General features: G+C 42.8%; 1 protein-coding gene across 3 annotated transcripts in view; it reads left to right on the top strand.

Annotated features, from left to right (window-relative positions):
• LOC126267676 (nephrin-like) overlaps positions 1 to 23,705 on the top strand; it is a 468,973-nt gene that overhangs the window by 291,677 nt on the left and 153,591 nt on the right. For all 3 annotated transcript variants that reach the window (XM_049972976.1, XM_049972977.1, XM_049972978.1), the window contains exons 4-5: positions 7,980 to 8,093; positions 11,704 to 11,907. In XM_049972976.1, coding sequence (XP_049828933.1) covers positions 7,980 to 8,093; positions 11,704 to 11,907 — 318 coding nt within the window. The remainder of the gene's footprint in view (positions 1 to 7,979; positions 8,094 to 11,703; positions 11,908 to 23,705) is intronic.

Genomic DNA, 23,705 nt, shown 5'->3' with positions numbered 1-23,705 from the left:
TGAGCTCTTGAGTTAATCTCCACTTCCCCCTTTTTCACCTCTCACCTTAATAGCTGGTAGGTTCCTACCCACATCCCCCACCCCACCCTCACAAACCTTCGCCGGTGTCCACCCAATGATACAGGAATGCATGCAAGACGGGCAAACAAATAATAGCTTTATTATAATTTCAGTGTTTATTTTTATCAGGTTATCAGTGTAAGTGAGTTTGTCTTCATGTGTATTGTGTACGCTTCAGGGATGCTCTTTATATACTATAATTTTATTTGTTCCGTGAAGCCGAAATGGTTAATGGTTTTCACTACGCCATCACTTGTAATAGAGTGAATTGTGTAATGCAACACGCTTCTACTCAGGTCTGAAGCTGCTCATTACCGACCAATCCAAGAATGGACATAAAATACAGAAAATATTTACTGGATCGCTATGTCACAATCTGTAAGTAAGTAATAATTTTCATATATTAGATGTAATCTGTGGCTTGATGTGCTTCCTGATGCTGTAGTCTTCAAGGTAGTCTAAGCGTTGAAAGTTGTGTGTGTTCTAGTATTTCAACTGCTTGTGTATCGTATTCTCTGAATCTGAGTTTGGGGTCTAGATCATTATTTGTTTACAAGACCATAGGAAACAACCCAAAAACCAACTCAGGCTGCATGGTGTACTTGCCCAAGGGCGTTAATCAAAAAATTTAAGTCCTAATCCGATACCCATATTTGCAAAGAATTCGTTTGTTGCAGAGGATATGGGGCTTCTCAGTAGGTGTGAAGAAAGGCAGTCCCACATTCTACAGTAGACTGTACTGATCATAAAGCGAAAAACAACCTATTATCTACGTCCGGAAACAGTTCCTCGAGACATGTGCCAATCTGTCCTACAAGATTCATCTGTTTCCTAACCGTAGAAGAAGTGGTCGATGTGCCTACCATTCGTTCTCATAAGCTAGCCTAAAAGAATAACGGTCACAACCTTAAGAGAATACTGATTTTTATGGAGTATTCATCTAAGAGCTGATGTAAGGTGGTCATATGAGTCTCCCTGCAAAGTCTAGCAGTGAAATGGTGGTTGTGTACGAATCGGTTCTATGGAGTCAACGCTGTGAGATGAATCTTCATGCAGACGTGACAGGTTGATGGAAAGGAGATATCGTGTTTAGAGGCGCCAGTGGACACACCCATAATGAATTTTCTTGATGTGTTACTGTTCAACGACGATTGTCTTCCTGGTACACAAGGAAATGTGATAGGTTGAATAGAGGTCTTAGGTAACTTTATAGGTCATCGCTCATCCATTTGAGTACGATCCTCATATTTATTTAAATATTCTCGGTGACCAAGTCTTGCCCGTTCTCCTGAATTTTCGTAATGAGAATGCTGTGGACATAACCGTCTTACAGGTAGACATAAAACGTGTTCACATACGTTCTTGGTTAGACGAGCACGCGGACGCTCTGTCGCACATTGATTGGTGGCTAAATCTCCTGGTCTTAGTCACGTAGAAAACGTATGATGCTATGTATAACAGCAAATAAAACGTCACCATAAACGTATCCGCTTTTATAAAGCTCTGGGACCCACTCATATATCTATTTCAGTGGGAGCTAGCATCACTAAAGAAACTTATGGATTTTCTACTCCACCGAATAGGGGCTCTTAACAAGGCTCGAGGCACCTTTGCAAGTTTCTGGAATGATTTCTCCCATAATGAGTAATTTCTTGTCTGGTGTGCTAAAATAGGTCTTCGTTTCTTCCCAGAGAATCACGAAACCTGGTGCAAACACATGGCTAGCATCAGGTTTGATCACGTTCATCTACCACACGCTCCATATCCTGTGCACGATGTCGACAGAAAAATGGCAGTGGCTGTAAATATCGCCATAGCCAAGTATCTTGGTATTCCTTCGCCGTGAATAAACCACGTCTGTTACCTTAGTGCGACGTTGGAGTAGTCCTATAAGAGTGTTAATCGGTCGCGCAGACTCTGGTTAAAAACAGCGTCTGTCAATTTCTCGTATGAAGTGTATAGCCTTTTGAATTTGTCTCCCACATTTTACGCTCACGCATTTTTGTTAAAACAATACTAATGCCCTACTTCCTTTATGTCTTGAGGATTTACATCCACCCACAAGCTAGTATAGCGCATGTTTATTATTACGCACTCTGTAAATACCATCTCATCCATAAATAAAGAGCAATCTTTGTGCTGCGAATCTTCAGAGTTCAGTCTTAGAATCTTGTGGGATGAGAGCCTGCACAGGCTGTAAGTGATACCGATGATGTAACAGCTCTCGCTGAAATGACAGCGCAATCCATTGGTTTATGCCTTTAGGAGTAGCCTTTAGTTCTTTGCTTTTTTCCCCCCGTACTCGTCAGAAACTTTCCTACACGTGAGGTGTTCGTGGCATATTGCGATCTCTTATCCTTGTTGTGAATGTTCCCACATCTGTCCCTGCAAGCTGCTGAACTTTTTAATGAAAATATTCGATCGTGGGTGAAAGCTGACATGCATGACATGAGATTACCGACTAATGCCGTTGGTTAAGTCATAGCAAAACTTCAATGTTCCCCATTTCTAGACAGTGGGACATCATATCACTGTTTACATCATTCTTACTCCGCGGAATTGCTGTTTTTCTTTTTGTTTTTGTTTTCTTCGAAAGTCAGTGTATCCTCTAAACGACAGACGCCGGCCGAGTGGCACGTAACTGCAGTGTCTGCTAAAGGTATCGTAGACACAGGCAAAAGTGCAGAGACAAACACAACCATTGCGAAATGAGATATGACGGGCAGGCAGCCTACATTATTTGGAGCTGACTGTTCTTGCCTCATAAAAAGCAGCGCATATTTGATCAAGCATTTGTTTCCACACGTAGGTTTGCAATCGTTTTTCCAGTTTGGACCAGAAATATCTGATGCAAGATTATGAAACATTTTATTTTAAACACAGGCCAGATCTGCGACCGAAATGATTAGGAGATCACATAAAATTCAAAATGTAATTCAGTTATATCATTAAGTGATTTAGTATTTACTACAGAGGTTAATGTATTCACAAATGACTTAAAACTGAAACATTTGAACCTCAACATTTTTAGAAAACCAGTGTCTCCACTGTCGGTTCACAATAATATGATTGCCTGTCAAACTACGGAACAGCCACGTAACCATGTTTTGCAGCGCGGACCATCGTTAGACGTGTAGGAAGAGAGTTTGTAAGGTTCTGAAAGGTACCACTAGGGACGAGTAACGACGCCGGCTCCAGTACCGTGGATAGCTGCGCTGTGTTTGTCGCTTGATAATTCATGACTCGAGAAGCCCGATCGACATTGTCCCACAGACAATCAATTCAATCTGGTTAGTTCGGTCACCACGCACGTACACTGTGGACTGTGTGAAACGTTGCATGGATGTTTGCGTGCTGAGAAGAAACATCCTGCATGAAGGGATGGACATTTTCCGAAAGGGTAGATGCGTACCTTGTTGATCCATTGTTCATTCAAAAAGGGACAATATCAACCAGCGAACGCCACGGAAACATTACCGAGATTAAGACCCTGGCCAAACCGGCGGCCGGCCGCTGTGGACGAGTGATTCTAGGCGCTTCAGTCTGGAACCGCGCGACTGTTATGGTTGCCGGTTCGAATCCTGCCTCGGGCATGGATGTGTGTGATGTCCTTCGGCTAGGTAGGTTTAAGTAGATCTACGTTCTAGGGGACTGATGACCGCAGATATTAAGTCCCGTAGTGCTCAGAGCCATTTTGAACCCAAACCGGCTTGGACTCATCCCTTGGTTCTTCTAGTATGTCTACCATCTATCCGATGGAGTATGTGAAGGACAAGTTCAAATGGCTCTGAGCACTATGAGGCTTAACATCTGAGGTCATCAGTCCTCTAGAGCTTAGAACTACTTAAACCTAACTAACCTAAGAACATCACACACATCCATGGCCGAGGCAGGATTCGTACCTGCGACCGTAGTGGTTGCGCGGTTCTAGACTGAAGCGGCTAAAACCGCTCGGCCACACCGGCCGGCTAAACGACAAGTGTCGCCATTCAGTGGATGCCCAGCTGCAAAGCTGCTGTGCAGATTCCTACTTTCACCGTCGATGAACAGCAGTCGTTATGGGTACAGGAACAAGGTGCCAACTGCTGAGAACGATACCCAGCAACGTTCATTGAACTGTCGTTGAGGCGACGCTGTTCGCAGTCACTTGGTTCGTCTGGGCGGTCAGTTGCTCAGTGGCTGCAGATCTGTTCACCTTTAGCTCCGCAGCCCTCGTTCGCAGCGTGTCGTCTGTGGCCCATAATGCACCACAGTCGCCTCGGCGTCGGTTTAGAATAGCGGCATTTTGTCACGCACATGGTACATTTGCACAGGCGGTACGCGGGAAGTTTACAAAATCAGCCGTTTCGGAAATGCTTCCATCTCTGGAGCCAATGCCAAGGATCATGCCCTTCCGGACGTCAGATAAATCCCTCAGCTTTTGCATTACGACAACGACCGCGCTTTTCCTGAGTTCACGAGACACTTTTTAAATACCCTCCACTGTTAGTGCTGCCGCGTGTGAGTGGTTATTACACGTTGACCTCGAACATATATTGTGGTCACATTAACGTTAGTCTAACATTTATAAAACACACTACGTAGTTATTGTGTTAATGCTTGGCACTACAGATCCTCCTCCACTGACTACGTAGGGTTGTCTTTCGTTACATCTATAAGTCACTTCTGCACTACTCTTTGATTAGATGTGGTATGCTTGCTGGATGCCTGTTCCCAACGGCTCAGCTCAGTGATGAAATTAGTTGAGTCGTTCATGTGTAATATCCAGAAATTCCAGACTCGCCGTTGAAGGATGCAATTTATTCATTGAAATACGATGTCGAGGCTTAGGTACTCTAAAAGAAACTAACTCATGAAGTTTGTGAAATTCTGAGGTAACAACACAAAACGTAGGAGAGGGATCTTCACCCAATGATTGACGCAAGAGGGTTACATGTGAAACTCGAAAAGTTAAGACGCTTAAGCGCTCAAGAATATTATCTCTTGTTTGTGTGTATTGCTATTAAAATTCAGGTTGGGTGAACCACTCTCTTTTGACTTGAAAAAGACTTCACTAATTTACAGTTATAAACAAAATGATCTAAGGCTGTAAGATTGTTTTGATAATTTGTTTTATTTTGTTGTGGATTTCGAAATTCCAGTCCCATCTTCAGATTCTTCGTAGGTACACAACTAATCGATGTTAAGGAGCTGTTTTCCGGGTTAGAGCAGGCTGTCAACCAGATGCCTAGTGTGCAAGCAGCACGTACACAGCAGTCTGCGGTCAGTAAGATACTTCATCTACATCTACATCTACATCCATACTCCGCAAGCCACCTGACGGTGTGTGGCGGAGGGTACCCTGAGTACCTCTATCGGTTCTCCCTTCTATTCCAGTCTCGTATTGTACGTGGAAAGAAGGATTGTCGGTATGCTTCTGTGTTAGCTCTAATCTCTCTGAATTTATCCTCATGGTCTCTTCGCGAGATATACCTAGAAGGGAGCAATATACTGCTTGACTCTTTGGTGAAGGTATGTTCTCGAAACTTTAACAAAAGCCCGTACCGTGTTACTGAGCGTCTCTCCTGCAGAGTCTTCCACTGGAGTTTATCTATCATCTCCGGAACGCTTTCGCGATTACTAAATGATCCTGTAACGAAGCGCGCTGCTCTCCGTTGGATGTTCTCTATCTCTTCTATCAACCCTATCTGGTGCGGATCCCACACTGCTGAACAGTGTTCAAGCAATGGGCGAACAAGCGTACTGTAACCTACTTCCTTTGTTGTCGGATTGCAATTTCTTAGGATTCTTCCAATGAATCTCAGTGTGGCATCTGCTTTACCGACGATCAACTTTATATGATCATTCCATTTTAAATCACTCCTAATGCGTACTCCCAGATAATTTATGGAATTAACTGCTTCCAGTTGCTGACCTGCTATTTTGTAGCTAAATAATAAGGGACCTATCTTTCTATGTATTCGCATCACATTACACTTGTCTACATTGAGATTCAATTGCCATTCCGTGCACCATGCGTCAATTCGCTGCAGATCCTCCTGCATTTCAGTACAGTTTTCCATTGTTGCAACCTCTCGATACACCACAGCATCATCTGCAAAAAGCCTCAGTGAACTTCCGATATCATCCACCAGGTCATTTATGTATATTGTGAATAGCAACGGTCCCATGACACTCCCCTGCGGCACACCTGAAATCACTCTTACTTCGGAAGACTTCTCTCCATTGAGAATGACATGCTGCGTTCTGTTATCTAGGAACTCCTCAATCCAATCACACAATTGATCTGATAGTCCGTATTACCTTACTTTGTTCATTAAACGACTGTGGGGAACTGTGTCAAACGCCTTGCGGAAGTCAAGAAACACGACATCTACCTGTGAACCCGTGTCTAAGGCCCTCTGAGTCTCGTGGACGAATAGCGCGAGTTGGGTTTCACACGACCGTCTTTTTCGAAACCCATGCTGATTCCTACAGAGTAGATTTCTAGTCTCCAGAAAAGTTTTCTTCTTCTTTTGAAAAGTCGCGCTACAGAAGAATGAGAAAGGTATGGCGACTAGGTCGAGTAACTAATGAGTACTGAAATGAATTTATAAAAAAGAAATTTATTGCGTACTTTGACTTAAAGAAGGTATCGTTTCGTAGGCATCAAGGCATCACTGAATCGTCAGTTTGTCGTCAGTAGTAGAGGGAGATTGAGGCTGATTATAGTAAGCATTGCAGAACGCATGTTCGTTGGAATAGATATTCAGAGATTCTCGCTGGAGAAACAAGCCTTCAGACTGAAGGCTACAACAACAGTTTTGTTTGTGTATCTCATAAACTTTTTCACAGAACTAGTTAAATTTAAACTCAAAACCTTCTATAGTTTGAAACACCCCCGATTAAGTTCCTTTACTGGATTTTATGTAATTTACTGAAGCTGCCAAACTGTTAATAATTGTGATATATGACCGTGTGCTTAATGGATGAAAGGCTATCGGCTTTTCTGCTGTGATTTCGGTTGTATTTCAACCGAGTGCGACTGTTCTGAGACTGAATAGTGGAATGATTCAAAGTTTGTCCATTATTAACGATCATAAACGTTGTGATGTACAAACTGATATATATTTCCTACTAACACACAATGTCTGAGGCAGTTGCTATCTTCGCCTTACACGTCTAATTACGATTATATCTTTTTATTGAGTTCTGATTTTCAGTACTTCGTCACACGCAATGCTGATGGTTAACATTCACAATAATCCTCACTGCAATCCATGATTGTTGCTGGTTGACGCGAAACACGTAATTCGGCACTTGCCACTTTCTGTTTAATATCACTCGCGAATCGGTATTAGTGAGGGTCAACCCCACGACGATCAGAGGGACGTGTTCACTCGTCATACTCCGGTGAATGTTCCGTTTACAACTCACTCGACCACCATTCTTTGCCTGTCTTCCCGCATCACTCGTCACTCGACACACTTCAGTGCTACTCCGCACGCGACACTAGTCTCACTGCCTCCTGCAGCGCTTGACAGTCGACTCCTGTCTACAATCGACCTGGGCGTCGGATACTAGCATCTATGTTCGTGAGATCACGGATCCCTTACAAGTTCCACGAAATTAATTGCACCCTGTTTGAAACAGAAAGGCGAGTTAGCGATCTGAGTGATAACCCGTATATTTTTCGGATATTTATACTCCGACAATAAATTATAAGATTCAAACCCCTCTATTTATTACTGTTCCACAAATAAAGTACTAGCTATTAATATAACTTAGCACGTTAAGTTCTGTATAGAAACTGAAATGAAACTGTACAACCTAAATTCATTCAATTTATTTCGCACGATCGATGTTAAATAAACAGCAGCTACTAGAATCTCAAGTGGTTCTACATTATCTCTTTATGTACTTCGCTTTTCTCCTTGCAGTCCCTCCAGAGCAGCTCATGATCCTGGACGACAAGGGATCAAACATACCGCACTATATCCTTGGTCCGTACAACGAGGGCTCCGATGTCGACATCACCTGTATTGCCACTGGAGGTACGTTAATCTTATACAAGCACTGCAAATACACTGAAATATTTCCATTTACATTGCAGCTCCTCTATTTTTACTTTTCTCTCTCTCCTCTAATAGGTTTGCAGGCGCGCGGCAGCCTCATCTCTTAGCATATTTAAACATTTAATAAATGGGGTTAACTCAGCAAATAAAGTGTAACCGCTGTTCGACAAATGACACACGTAACGCTAACAATCTGGTTACAGTGAAAAAAAATAACTTATCTTCACGTTAAGAAAATCTAAAATGTACTTCTAGTTAGCTGGCAACCTTATGAAACGACCCCTTAAAAAATTATACATGACTGTGCTTAAACTGACACACAATATTTTTAGCGCAACGCAATCTGACTTTTAACAATCCCTACAAAAGAATGGCCCTGACTAACACTGACCTATACCTTTCACAAATCACTTACCTCACAAAAACCTTCGTTACTCGAACTACAGCAATACAGCGAACGCCACTACTGCCAGATAAATAAAAGATTCAAACTACTGAAGGCACCAACTACTGATAGGCATAGTTATCAAATGAAAGATTTTGATAGAGAACAAACAATGTATTTACCTTAACAGTGTTCAAAAGTTATAATATGTATACCAGTTCATGACATCCATTCTCACAAATGTACTGTCTCTGATGGACACACGTTCAGATCATCCGCTCTCAAAAATCCGCCATCTCACTTCCCCACATCCACCAATGCTGGCGGCTCACCTCCAACTGCGCAACGCTACGCGCTGTTAACAGCCAACTGCCAAACACTACAATGGCGAATATTGCAACAGTGCCGACCAGCCTCAGACTGCCCACAGCACAGTCAGTCATTTTCATACAGAGTGCTACATGACGTTACCAATATAAAAACCTAAATAGCCTACTTATAGAAATAGATACAATAGCAGATGAGATAGTTCTCTAAATTTTCAGCGCAGTAAGAAGAACAGTTGTAATATCTATGGACCAACTTGTTGCTGTGTCATGTATTTATCAATGTCTACAACCAAGCCATGTCATCTACAATTCTTCTTCGCTAAAAGGCCTTGCAGAAATCGCTTTAGCTTTATGAATATTTGGTAAACGATGGATACAAGGTCAGTTATACTAGCAGATGGGTAAGCATAAAAATTCACAGTATACTGCCTGCAATTGTAATGAGTCCTCTACTAAGTGAAAATGCATTGTTGAGAATCATACGAGTTCATAGGTCCTCTCATTGCCCTTCATCTCAATGGCCTGATATAGTTTCCGCAGAGCCCCACATTGTCTCTCAGCGATCACCCTTCCACTACTGTAGAGGACGTCAGAGAGCAGACTGAAATAAAATGTCGTCAGTGACAATGCTCGGTAACCCACTGTACTCTTTAACTTGAGCCTCTGTGCTGTATTAGATAAACTGGTTGCAACAGCAACGCATCAGTTACATATCCACAACAAACCGTCTGTTGAGTGCACAGAGCCAATAGCGAATATCGAGCAGTGCTACCTAATGTATTGTCAAAAAGTATCACGAATTTGGAGGGAGAAGGAATCAACCACTTCATCTGAAGATGCTTCAGCAGCAAAGCTGATTTCTAAAGAGAAGAGTTAACTTTTGCATAATGTAACTGTGCGTTGAAGCTCGCTGGCCGTTCCTTTGCTACAAACCCGTATAATGATTGCTTGGGTCTTACGTAACAAAATAAATGCGCAGTCTTCCGCTACAGTGTAGTGTGTCACCATTAGAGCAAAACCAGTTGAGCCCTCTTTGGATTGTCTAGTGTGGTTGCATTACAAGTTTCTATAAATCTGGCTAATTGGAGGTGCCCTTCACGTGACTTTAGAAAACAGGCATTTGTATAATATTGTGTTGTATGACAGAAAACCCAACGTAAGTTCAAATAGTGATGTGATGCAAATTGGAAATCTATGGACAGTCAGTCATAAAAGAACTCGAGACAAAATGTTTTAATTGTAGTTTTAGTTTCCTGCAAAATGACTTCAGTTTCGTAGGAATCTCAGCCCATCTATGCACTTCCAGTTACGCTGCTCTAGTTTATCTTCAACTCCTCTGCATAAAAGTTCCCGGTCGAAGATTAACGGCAGTCTTTTGTTACTAATTGCCTTCTTCCAGATAGTAAATTTGACTGCTCCGAGTGATAGTTGGGGCAATCGAGTAATCATGCAATTCTGGGTATTCTCGCATAGTTATAGTGAATCAGCAGCATTTATTTACGGCGTGTATGAACCAACAACCCCTCCAACAAGCGTCGGTCCTCTGTTTGTCATCCTGGATTTCGTTAAAATTTTCTAACACTGTGGCTTCTCAGAATCATCAGTGGAAGAACTTACGGAGCTTCCGACGTTATCTAGTAGGTCATTTATGTACTCATATACCGACTGTAACTATCCCGTAGAGTACTCCGGAACTTGCTTGTACGTGTGAAGGTCGGTCTCCTTTAGGAATGACATGATGTGTTCAGTTTTCTTGGTGCTCTTCAGTACACTCACACAACTGGCCTGGTATTACGATACGTATTTTGTTCACTTGGCGGTAGTACGGAACCGTGTCGAAAACCTGCCGCAAGTCAATGGATACGGCATTAATCATTGCGCCGACATCTACCACTTGCTGGCGTTCGTGGACGAACAGGACGAGCTACATTACACAGCGTCGTTATTGCTTATCCTATGTTGAGTCCTACAGGAAGATTGACCGGATTCAGAAATATTGTAATAGGTGAGCATCAAATTTGTTGAGAATACAGAAACATTTTTACGTCAGCGATATAGCCTTATAGTCTGGTGCTTCTCCAATATGACCGTTCTTGGAAACCTGCACTCTTTCGCAATCGCTATGATGCCTCTGGTCGTCCAGGGACGTACGGTATATTTCTGTTCGTACAGGGCCGAGTTCTTTCTCATACTGTGTAGAATGTCGTAGGTATTCGATTAGTTTAGATGGTCCTCACCATGTTGAACGATTCAACTTAGTCTTTTATCCTGTGGTCAATAACTTAGTTATCTGACATTTTATCGTTCTCCTGATGATTTAAAGCAGGGGTAGTCAACCTTATATGCCTGCCGCCAACTTTTTTTTATCTCTGTTAGTGGTAAAATTTTAACTACTCACCATTTCCACAGTGATGGTAACATATAAAGTTGAGAAGTAAGTTTATAAAATTTATAAAGCGGAGTTAGAACAAGTTGAACCATGCAAAAATAGCTACTTTCGAAAGATTTTATGTCAAAATTGTATGAAAACCTAAAGATGTTTTAAATAATCCTACTTTTTGCCATACACTATGAAAGCTGGACCAGGTTCACTACATCTGATTTAAAGCAACAACAGCAGCAACCTACTCCATTGAACCTCAGTCGGATATCTGACCCCTTTGATTAGTTTTATGCGATCATTCCATTTTAATCGTTAGGTACACCTACTTCTTGATATTTAACGGATTTTATTGTTGCTAGGGACTGTTCTATAACAGTGTAGTCGTACAGTAGTTACTGTTCGTATACGTTTAATTTCTTTACTTTGAGGGTCTACTTTAACCCCTACTTCTCCGAGCACCCGCACCTACCTGCAGGCCGCCGTGTGTTGCAGGGCGCCCGTCGCCGCGCGTCACGTGGTGGCAGGACAACGCGCTGCTGGACGACTCGTGGGAGTCCCTGGGCGGGCGGCGCGTGCGCAACACGCTGCACCTGGAGAAGCTGTCGCGGCGTCAGCTGCACGCCGTGCTCACCTGCCAGGCCTCCTCCAGCCCGCTGGCCGCTCCGCTCTCCGGCGCGGTCACCCTCGACCTCAACCGTGAGTACTTCAGGAGCACCATTTCTGTGTGCGTAAAGAGATATGACTGCGCGTCCTAGTTACAGACTTCGTCTAAAACAGTGCCAGTAACAGGTATATCATTCCTCTGTCATCTATTTCCAATGTAAGAGCTTTATATTCAACTTTAGATGTTTTTTTTCCGAATGATACTGTCAGTAGATAGTTTCTGCCTAATGAGAGACAGCAGGTAGTGTTAACGACAAACCACCTACTAGCCCCAGGTGTTTTCAATCCTCAAGTGAGCTTGCAAATAAATCGAAAAATAATTACAGTAGCAGACCTGATATCTACTGCGACAGTTATAGGGACCTCAAATACTAGCAGATAAAACACTAGATAGCATTATTTGGACTGTGTGCCTGGCCGAGACTCGATTTCTGAGCCTTGCGTTACGGGAGTAATGTTCTTACCAACTGAGCTATACTGGCACGACTCACAACCTAACAACACAGCTCTACATTGACCAGAAGCATTCTCGTATTTTCAAAACTTCAATGAAGCCCTCCCGCTGGACTGACACTCCTGGAAATACGAATGTTGCAGAGGAATGACTCTGACGCAACCCAGAAGATTGTTTCCAGTATGAGCACGAAAATTTGGCGGCAGGAATGCTGAAGGCAATTACCGAGTTCGAGGATCCGACCGATAAACAGCGTGTAATCTTCCAGGAAATTTCAAGACAGCGCATGCTTTCCTGTAGAATGTAATGTTGCTTTTTCATAAGAAATCAAGGTAGGACGTTGTGACCGTGTCATGTCGATTACGTGTTCTGGTTTGCGCAAGTCAGGGAAGGGAAAGGGATGTGCCATTTTCAATGGAATCATCCCGGAATTTAGTGATTTTGGGAGACCACTCATAACGTTAACCTGGATAGTTTCTGAACTGCCGACCTCCAAGACGCAAGTATAGTGCTCCACTAATGTTCCACAACACTTTGTCCAGTAGTACTAATCAGAATGTGCAGCCACTAATCCGAAGGAAGTGCGATTAAACCTAGAAGTAAAAATTACTCTTCGTGTCATAGTGATAAGCTAGACAACAGCGACACTTCTCATAGATACTGACTGTGCTGCATTGCGTCCAATCACATTAATGTAACCGACTATGTTCCACGTCAACGTGCAGTAACCACTCACAGGTAGCAACATAACCAATGAGGATGTATAAAGTTTGTCAGGAAGAAGAGGGGAGGACACAACGCATAAGTTGTCTGAATGCAGAAACGAGGAGATTTATCTGACATTCAAAAGGGCATGAATATTGGTTTTTGGGCCGAAGGTGGAAGCATTTTCGAAATTAAAGTACAACGTTCATGGCAAAAAGGCATTATCCAAAACCGGCCTCGAGGGAGCTGTGGAACACCAAGTGTCGTAAGTGACGGGACTGAAAGACGGGTACGGAGATGTGTACGTGCGAATAGGCATGCAACTGACGAACAACTTATCTCCCAATTGAACCGAGTGGGTACCTACAGGGTCTCCTTCACCAAGCGTTACAGCAAATGGGACTCCGCAGCAGCTGTAGGTTCACGAATCTGCTGATACCGACTATGAAAACGGAATTTGTACGCCAGTAACGCTGCTGGTCGTACATCAACTGTGTGTCAGCAGGTAGCCTTTTCAGAACAATCATGTTTTATTTTCAATCGCACATATGGCCACTGGTGTGTTGGTCCGGAAAGAAACATCGGAAGGGTCAAGGGCGGAGGACGGAGCATTATGATCTTGGCAACGTAGTCGGCCATGTGCTAGGTGACGTAATTCTGGAAGCCATAATGGATCAACATAAATGCGCATTTATCCTTCTGGAGAATGTCCACCCACATACGTCGTTTGCCTTTCCCTAGCACGGTGGCGTCTATAAGCAGGACAATAAAAAGTGTCACACCACTCGTAGTGTACGCTCGTGATTCGAAGAGCACTAAAATGACTTAACCGTATTCCCATGGCCACCGACACCTCCCCTCCCTCCCCCCACCACCACCCCAGGATTAAAAACAAACGGAGAATCTGTCGGACGTCAACAACGAAAACTTAGTGGAGCTGGCCACTGCACCGGAGTTGGTACATCCGTCACTGTCGGTACCTTACAGAACCTCAAAGACTGTCCTCCTGCACATCCAGGCTTTTGACAAGAGAGTCACATTAATGTGAATAGCCTATACAATCGCTCTCTAAGTTGTGTCAACACAAAGACAAGTTCTTACAACTCATTCAAGCGAATCAGATGCGTTTTTACATCTACATCTACATGCCTACTCTGCAATTCACATTTAAGTGCTTGGCAGCGGGTTCATCGAACCACAATCACACTATCTCTCTACCATTCCACTCCCTATCAGCGCGCGGGAAAAACCTTTCTGTTCGAGCACTGATTTCTCTTATTTTATTTTCATGATCATTCCTACCTATGTAGGTTGGGCTCAATAAAATATTTTCGCATTCGGAAGAGAAAGTTGGTGACGGAAATTTCGTAAAAAGATCTCGCCGCGACGAAAAACGTCATTGCTGTAATGACTTCCATCCCAATTCGCGTATCACACCTGCAATACTCTCTCCCCTACTACTAGATAATACAAAACGAGCTGTCCTCTTTTGCACCCTTTCGATGTCCTCCGTCAATCCCACCTGGTAAGGATCCCACACCGCGCAGCAATATTCTAACAGAGGACGAATGAGTGTAGTGTAAGCTGTCTCTTTAGTGGACTTGTTGCATCTTCTGTGTGTCCTGACAATGAAACGCAACCTTTGGCTCGCTTTCCCTACAATATTATCTATGTCGTCTTTCCAAGTGAACGGGAACAAATTTAATAAACCGTTTATTACTATCCAACTGTAGACAAATGACCTATGATTAAATTTGTATCACATATGGCTTAAGTATTAGTAGTCCTGCTGGACACTTACTGACAAGTTGCATTGATTTCGTAATAGTGCAGGTAATCGTCAACAGAAACTGTACGAGAAAAGCATGATAAGAGACGGAGACAGAGAGAGAGAGAGAGAGAGAGAGAGAGAGAGAGAGAGAGAGAGAGAGAGAGGGAGTCGGGGCAGGGGGGGGGGGGGGGAAAGAACAAAAAGAGAAGAGGAGGAGATTTGTTATCTGGATACGTCTGAAATTATATGTTTATTACGTTACTGACATATGAAAGTCGTAGGCGGCATTTTTGGTGTAGAATGTTCACCATTATTTACCATTAAAATTACAATACAGTGAACGCAGCATACATAATCAAATATCCTAAGCATTGCAAGTCATTAGCTTTTCAAAACTTCCCCATACAGGCTGTAGGTGTAATGAGGGGTAAATTCCGCTTATAAGTAAGGATTACCGAGCGAGTTTCTCATTCAAAGTCGCATTTCATTGTTGGATGAACTTCCTTGTGCGCGTTATCTGAAAAGGTGAGTTCTCTACCAACAGCAGACGGAATCCTATAGCGTCTGCATTGTGGCTTATTGAGACTGCGGCTTATCTTTCGGTAATATTGTTGCCTTCATTGGTTGAGACCCATGACTGTCATGCGAATAAAGAATCTATGGGTTCAGAAATGCCATAACCAACACCATGCAGCTTCTCAGTAGCTCTGCGCTATCAGTACTCTACAGCAGACTTCCTCAAAGTGGGGGGGCGTGGCCCTCTTGAGGGTGGGGCGGGGGTGGGGGTGGGGGTGAGATGTGAGTGGGAGCAGAGAATAATAGAGGGGCCGCCAGCTTTTATTGAAATACTGGTGTGAACAAATATCGCTAGCGTAAACTCCTCATTTCCATGAACCAAGGAAGCTCCTCCAACTTTAATTTCCTGCTTTACAAATGACCCTTTTAGCACTTGGACGATTGGATTGGAAATAACATTTTTGAAATTAATGTTTAAATTAGTTCAGTCGTCGTAGGTATGTCGTGATCTTGTGAATATTAAAGCCGTCTGAATGAATTATAAGCAATATAGATGCAAACAGTTAAACTTTAACTAATTGCTGAACTACGTAGGTAGTGAAATACACATACTAGATGAGTTCCAATAACTGCATACGCAGCCGTGGTTATTTATAAAGTTGGTGTGATTGTGTAATTTCATCACCTTTGAATAATGCAAATGTGTGATAATTTAAAATTTTCTTAATTGTCATGTGTTCGAATAGTTATTATTACTGATATTGTTGTAACTGATAGTTGCAGTAAATAGACAGAGTTGAATAGATACCGTGAGCATGTTTTATGCTGTGTGGAACAAATACTGACGAAGAAAACAAAAATAGCAGTTGGGGTTTGGGGTTGGGGAATAGTTCACGTTTCAAAAGGGGAACGTGGCGTAAAAAGTCTGAGACGATTGCTGTAAACGACAGACATGTTTGTTCGGACAGTCGGGATCGGAAAGCCATACCACATACCTAGAGCGAGGAACACATTTGTTTGCAACAGAATGAGTATCCACACAACTGGTTCTCCTAACGATAACACTAGACACAGGAAGGGCCCCAGATCGTCATCTCAGGAGAGTCCCAGCTCTGCGTAATAACGATGGACATAATAGTGTGCATAGGTTCCGACGTGAACGAACGTTGCAACATAGAATTAAAATCGGCATACAGGTGCAGCAGTTGGTTTAATGCTGAGGGGTGACTTGGATGCACAACATGATCACCTGTGATTTACATAACCAGTAGTTTCGACAGCAGCACATACATTTATGAAGTGCATAGGGCCTTTTGTCTGTTCCCTAACTTTGAATTCTTCGTGATATTACAACAACGTAACATAGGACCCACCTCGAAACAGAGGGTGTTCGATTTTATCTTCGTTGGGACGTTCTCTAACTCTGTTACCCACCTACATCTACATCCAAATCTATACTCTGCAAAACATTGTGAAGTTCATGACACAGAGTGTCTTCCATTGTCCCAGTTACTGGACTTCTTCCGCTTTCATTCACGGACGGAGTGCGGGAAGAATGCCGTTTGAATGCCTCTGCGCGTGCTATAATTGAAATAATCTTCTCCTCATGATCCCCACGAGAGTCAGTATGTTATAGTGCATTCATAGAGTCATCATTCAAAGTTGGCTCTTGAAGCTTTGTAAGTGGGCTTCCTGAAGATAGTTTACGTCACCTTAATCTTCCAATACAGTTGTTTCAAGATCGTGGAACTGGTCCGCGAGTCAAACAAACTGTGACCATTCCTGCTGGCCTTCTCTGATTACGTTCAATATCCATTGTTAGTCCCTTAGTTTTGTTCCAAACACCTGGCCAATATTGTAGGACAGTTCGCTAGAATGACTTTTAAGCAGTCACCTTTGTACACTGATTGCATTTCCCTACTGTTTAACCAATAAACCAGGGCTGCTACCTGCTTCAACCACGACTGAGCCAATGTGATCGTTCCATTACATGTACATACTAAGAGTTGCACACACTTATTTGTATGAGTTTACAGGTTCCAATTGTGACTTATTGACGTTACAAATATAGGATGCAACTTTTTCGTTTTGTGACGTCCATACTTCTACATTTCTGAACACGAAATGCACGTTGTCAATATTTGGACAATATTGAAATCTTATCAAGAGCTGACCCATTATTTCAGCTAATACTTTAATATAGAGCACATCATCTGCGGCGAGCATGAGCTTACTTCCAATATTGTCTGCAACATTATTAATATACGACCTTAACATCAAGAAAACTAACGGGAACACCCGGACTTACTTCTACTACTGTCGTTAACTCACCAGCCAAAATAACTTATTATGTCCTTCCACGAAAAGATCCTCAATACAGTCAAAAACATTGCTTAATTCCCCATGCGATCGTACTTTTTATACTGTGCCTTTCTGTAATACTAATCAAATGCTTATCTGAAAGTGAGAGATACTCCCACGACCTGCGTGCCTTGATCCGTGGCTTTCAATACGACACGCGAGAAAAGTGTAAGTTGGGTTTTGCACTAGCGATGTATTGAGAACAGGTGCTGGTTGGCATGAAGGAGGTCATTCCGTTCGAGATACCTCATTGAGATCGGAAATGGTGCAAAGATTCTACAACCAATGTTTCTCAAGGATATTTGATGGTAGTTTTGTGGATCACTTATGCGACTCTTCTCGTAACCGGATGTGACCAGTGCTTTCTCCTAACTGCTGGGCACTGATTTTTGTTCAAGGTCTCTACGACAGATTACAGGAGGACTAACTCAGCCGTAAATCGAGAGATGCTGGAAGTGATCCCCTTGAACTTGAAGACACAGTTGCGCACGTATCTGGTAGGTTTGATCATTGCGGTAGTGTTACGGAAATGCTTCAGGAACTCTGGTGGGAGTCTCTAGAGGAATGGAGACGTTCTTTTCGTGAATCGCTACTGAGGAAATTTAGAGAAGCATCATTTGAGGCTGACTCCAGTACAATTTTATTGCCGCCAACTTACATTTCGCGGAAAGACCACAAAGGTAAGATAAGAGAGGTTAAGGCTCGTACAGAGGCATATAGGCACCCATTGTTCCCTCGTTCTGTTTGGGAGTGGAACAGGGAGAGAAGATGCTAGTTGTGGTACGAGGTACCCTCCGCCACGCACCGTATGATGGATTGTGGAGCATGTATGTAGATGTAGATGCAGATACCTGCATGTTCTCGAAGACGTTCTGCTAAACATCGGGAGTGATGTTCCGAATGCGACGTGTCACTGCAGTTTGGAGTTCTTGTATGATGTGCGGATTGTCTTCATAGGACTTTCCCTTCAACGTATCCCACAGAAAGTACTCCGGTGGAGCCAATCGGGTGAACGTGGAGGTCAGAGTCCTCGAGAGATGAAGTGGTCATCGAAGATGTCCTTTAAAACGTCCATAACATTGTGGGCAGTACGTGCAGTCGCCCCATTCTGTTGGAACCAGGAGTTCTCAATTTTCATCCTCATTCAATTCACCTAGGAAGGGCTCCAGAATGCATGTGCAGCACCTTTCTACTTTTATGGTGTCCTGAAAGAAGTTCGGCCCAATGATGCGTTTACGAGTCACGGGGCACCAACCACCAACCTTTTGATCATGCATTGGGGACACCTTAAATTCATGCGGGTTCTCGGTAGTGCACATACGACTATTCTGGCTATTCACGTAACCGGAGGGGTGGAAACATGCGTCATCCGAGATAAACGTTGTGTCAAGAATCGCCTCACCATTGTCCTGCAAGGAGGACAGAAACCAGTAGCCAAAGTTCACACGCACCGGGCGATCGGTGTCTCTCAGTTCATGAGCGACGGACATTTTGTACGGATTCATGCATAGTGACATCCGGAGAACATTTCGGGTGGAACCCAAGGACACGTCGGCTACTGAGCTAGTCGTCCAACCGATTTCTTTGGACTTGGCAGCATCATGTCTTGCAGCTTCTCCTCCGATATGAATGTGGGTGGTCTGCCTGATTTTGGAGCGTTATAAACGCTTGCGGTCTTTAGAAACTTGGTGATTTGGTTCCGTACAGCACCTTCACTCATGGGAACTTTGGTGCAAATGCAGCTTCTACTGCTGAGGTACACTTGTCTCCATTACGGAACACATGCCCCACGAAACACTCTTTGTTCAGCAGTCAGCGTGATGACCTGGATCACAGTGATGTCACACAAAAAGTTGGTCTTCATTCAAACCGGACCTGCGAAGAAATACAAATACCTGAGCACACTGGGCAAATATGGTTCAAATATAGTATACAATGGAAGATGTTGTATTAATAATTGACAATCATATCAGTCATTACTTTGCACACCACAACATGGCACTACATAGTTACTTTCTGAACACTCTCGATGATCAGCGAACTTACGAAGTAGCGAAATGAGTTTTCGTTTACTTCAGGAGCTGACTCTGGAGGTTGTTAGATGGTTCCAATTGTAATTTTCTTCCCGTCCCCGATTTTAAGTCTTGCTCCCACAATGTCACGTTCAGTTCCAATTATGTCGGCGTGATTGTGTTTCCTGTTTACAACACCTCCATTGCCCCATAGCCTATTCTTTCGGTATATACTTAAATGCCGGCCGCGGTGGTCTAGCGGTTCTAGGCGCTCAGTCCGGAACCGCGCGACTGCTACGGTCACAGGGTCGAATCCTGCCTCGGGTATGGATGTGTGTGATGTCCTTAGGTTAGTTAGGTTTAAGTAGTTCTAAGTTGTAGGGGACTGATGACCACAGATGTTAAGTCCCATAGTGCTCAGAGCCATACACTTAAATTTTCTCCAAAAATCTCACTGCTGACAGCTTCAGGTTTTAGCCTGGTTAACTGGGATTTTAATGTTCTTACATGTGGGAGAGAGTGGTGGCGTATCTTTGAATCCTCCACTGATCCTTTTGCACTTCCCATAGATATCGCTATCTGGACTGCACAGAGAGCCATTTAATCTGAAAAACCAGCAAAAAAAAAAATTGATCATCTACACTGAACGTAGAACAGACGAGAATAGAAAAATTTGGGTATGCTTTCCTTCCGCCACAAAGCTGGGCTGATGGTGGCAGAACCAAGCGAGATTGCGCTGTGGTTAGAATATTGGACTCGCAATCGGGAGGATGGCTGTACAAATTTAGGTTGACCAGATGCCAGTAAATCGCCTGAAGAATCTGCCGCAACAGTTCCTTTGAAAAGGACACAATCAATGTCTTTTCTCAGCATTCCCTCGATGAGAGACACCTCCGTCTCATCTGCGGCGGGTCATTAGACTTCGTTGCCATGTGATTATGAAAGAAAGTATGAAAACTTCCATTAAACGGCCAACACACATGTTTTGATGTGACAGCACAAAATACGATATTTTGGCAGCAGACCTCTAAGGGACATAACTTTAAAGTTTCCCTGGCCTCATCCTCTGTAATTTCTCTCACAGCTGCGGCTAGAATCCGTGCGTTCTTTGCTGTGGCGGTTCCCCAATGTCTACAAAGAGTACGAAACGCTAATTAATGAAAAAATAAGTGCGCCTGACAAAGAGCACATATACAGTTGCAGTGAGGTGACTAAGCAGAAATTGGAAGCACAATGGTGACTGAATTAAGTTAGTACAAAAACATTTTTACTTCCGGCATCCTAAGATTTTAGCAGGCGTAGCCTTAGGTATTTAGGTTAAACCTACAAATGTGCTGCAGTGTAAAACATGTCTTTTGGTTCTGATGTAGGAGACATTAAAATCGCCAAGATTTCTGAAACGTGCCCTGTTATTTCAACCAAAATTTTTCAAAAGGAAAAATTTGTAGCCAGGCCTAAGGGTGATAATAGTCAGTAAAACCAAAAAATTTGATTGACATCGTCGTTGACAACCGCCTTGCTGTCAGATATGAGAAGCAAAGAGTCTCATCCTTATTCATGAATTTTGCTTCAAAGGTCCCACGTCTCATACTTATTCTCAGTTTTCCTATTTCCTTCTATCGACTCTTCTTTCTACTGTTTCTCATGCAGTCACCTTTCTATAGTTTACTTTCGAACCATACGCAGCCCTCTAGACTGTTAATTTTATGGAGCAGTTCCTCTAATTTTTCCTCACTCTCAATTTCTAATCACACTGTCTAAACTTTTTATCTTTTCTTCGTTGCTTTTTCGATACACAAGTTGGACGGAGGACAAAGGCTACAAGTCTGCTTTGCTCCCTTTTAATTCCAAACGCTTCTTCCTTATTCTTATATTCGTACTATTCGCTCTTGGTTCTTCTACACATTGTCTGTTAATCGTCTTTATTTATAGAATATACTTATTTTTCGTAAGGTTTCAAATACTTTTCACATTATACTGTCGAATGATTATCCTTGGTAGACGAATCCTACGAAACACTCATGATTTTTCTTAAGGGTTGGTTCCGGTATAAAGCTCTTTGGTGCCTTTTTTTTTGTCATCAGTCTACTGATTGGTTTGATGCGGCCCGCCACGAATTCCTTTCCTGTGCTAACCTCTTCATCTCAGAGTAGCATTTGCAACCTGAGTCCTCAATTATTTGCTTCACGTATTCTAATCACTGTCTTCCTCTACAGCTTTTTCCCCTCTACAGCTCCCTCTAGTACCATGGAAGTCATTCCCTCATGTCTTAGCAGATTTCCTATCATCCTGTCCCTTCTCCTTATCAGTGTTTTCCACATATTCCTTTCCTCTCCGATTCTGCGTAGAACCTCCTCATTCCTTACCTTATCGTTCCACCTAATTTTCAACATTCGTCTATAACACCACATCTCAAATGTTTACATTCTCTTCTGTTCCGGTTTTCCCACAGTCCATGTTTCACTACCATACAATGCTCTACTCCAGACGTACATCTTCAGAAATTTCTTCCTCAAATTAAGGCCGGTATTTGATATTAGTAGACTTCTCTTGGCCAGAAACGCCTTTTTTGCCATAGCGAGTCTGCTTTTGATGTCCTCCTTGCTCCGTCCGTCATTGGTTATTTTACTGCCTAGGTAGCAGAATTCCTTAACTTCATTGACTTCGTGACCATCAATCCTGATGTTAAGTTTCTCGCTGTTCTCATTTCTACTACTTATCATTACCTTCGTCTTTCTCCGATTTACTCTCAAACCATACTGCGTACTCATTAGACTGTTCATTCCGTTCAGCAGATCATTTAATTCTTCTTCACTTTCACTCAGGATAGCAATGTCATCAGTGAATCGTATCATTGATATCCTTTCACCTTGTATTATAATTCCACTCCTGAACATTTCTTTTATTTCCGTCATTGCTTCACCGATGTACAGATTGAAGAGTAGGGACGAAAGGCTACAGCCTTGTCTTACACCCTTCTTAATACGAGCACTTCGTTCTTGTTCGTCCACTCTTATTATTCCCTCTTGGTTGTTGTACATATTGTACGTATATAACCCGGCTCTCCCTATAGCTTACCCCTACATTTTTCAATATCTCGAACAGCTTGCACCATTTTATATTGTCGAACGCTTTTTCCAGGTAGACAAATCCTATGAACGTGCCTTGATTTTTCTTTAGCCTTGCTTCCATTATTAGCCGTAACGTCAGAATTGCCTCTCTCGTGCCTTTACTTTTCCTAAAGCCAAACTGATCGTCACCTAGCGCATTATCAATTTTCTTTTCCATTCTTCTGTATATTATTCTTGGAAGCAGCTTCGGTGCATGAGCTGTTAAGCTGATTGTGCGATGATTCTCGCACTTGTCAGCTCTTGCCGTCTTCGGAATTGTGTGGATGATGCTTTTCCGAAAGTCAGATGGTATGTCGCCAGACTCATATATTCTACACACCAACCTGAATAGTCGTTTTGTTGCCACTTCCCCTAATGATTTTAGAAATTCTGATGGAATGTTATCTATCCCTTCTGCCTTATTTGACCGCAAGTCCTCCAAAGCTCTTTTAAATTCCGATTCTAATACTGGATCCCCTATCTCTTCTAAATCGACTCCTATTTCTTCTTCTATCACATCAGACAAATCTTCACCCTCATAGAGGCTTTCAATGTATTCTTTCCACCTATCTACTCTCTCATCTGCATTTAACAGCGGAATTCCCGTTGCACTCTTAATGTTACCACAATTGCTTTTAATGTCACCAAAGGTTGTTTTGACTTTCCTCTATGCTGAGTCTGTCCTTCCGACAATCATATCTTTTTCGATGTCTTCACATTTTTCCTGCAGCCATTTCGTCTTAGCTTCCATGCACTTCCTATTTATTTCATTCCTCAGCGACTTGTATTTCTGTATTCCTGATTTTCCTGGAACATGTTTGTACTTCCTCTTTTCACCAATCAACTGAAGTATTTCTTCTGTTACCCATGGTTTCTTTGCAGCTACCTTCTTTGTACCTATG

This window comes from Schistocerca gregaria, chromosome 4, assembly GCF_023897955.1.
Source record: "Schistocerca gregaria isolate iqSchGreg1 chromosome 4, iqSchGreg1.2, whole genome shotgun sequence".
In the NCBI taxonomy this organism is placed as follows: Eukaryota; Metazoa; Arthropoda; class Insecta; order Orthoptera; family Acrididae; genus Schistocerca; species Schistocerca gregaria.
This window is presented reverse-complemented; position numbering and strand designations above follow the sequence as displayed.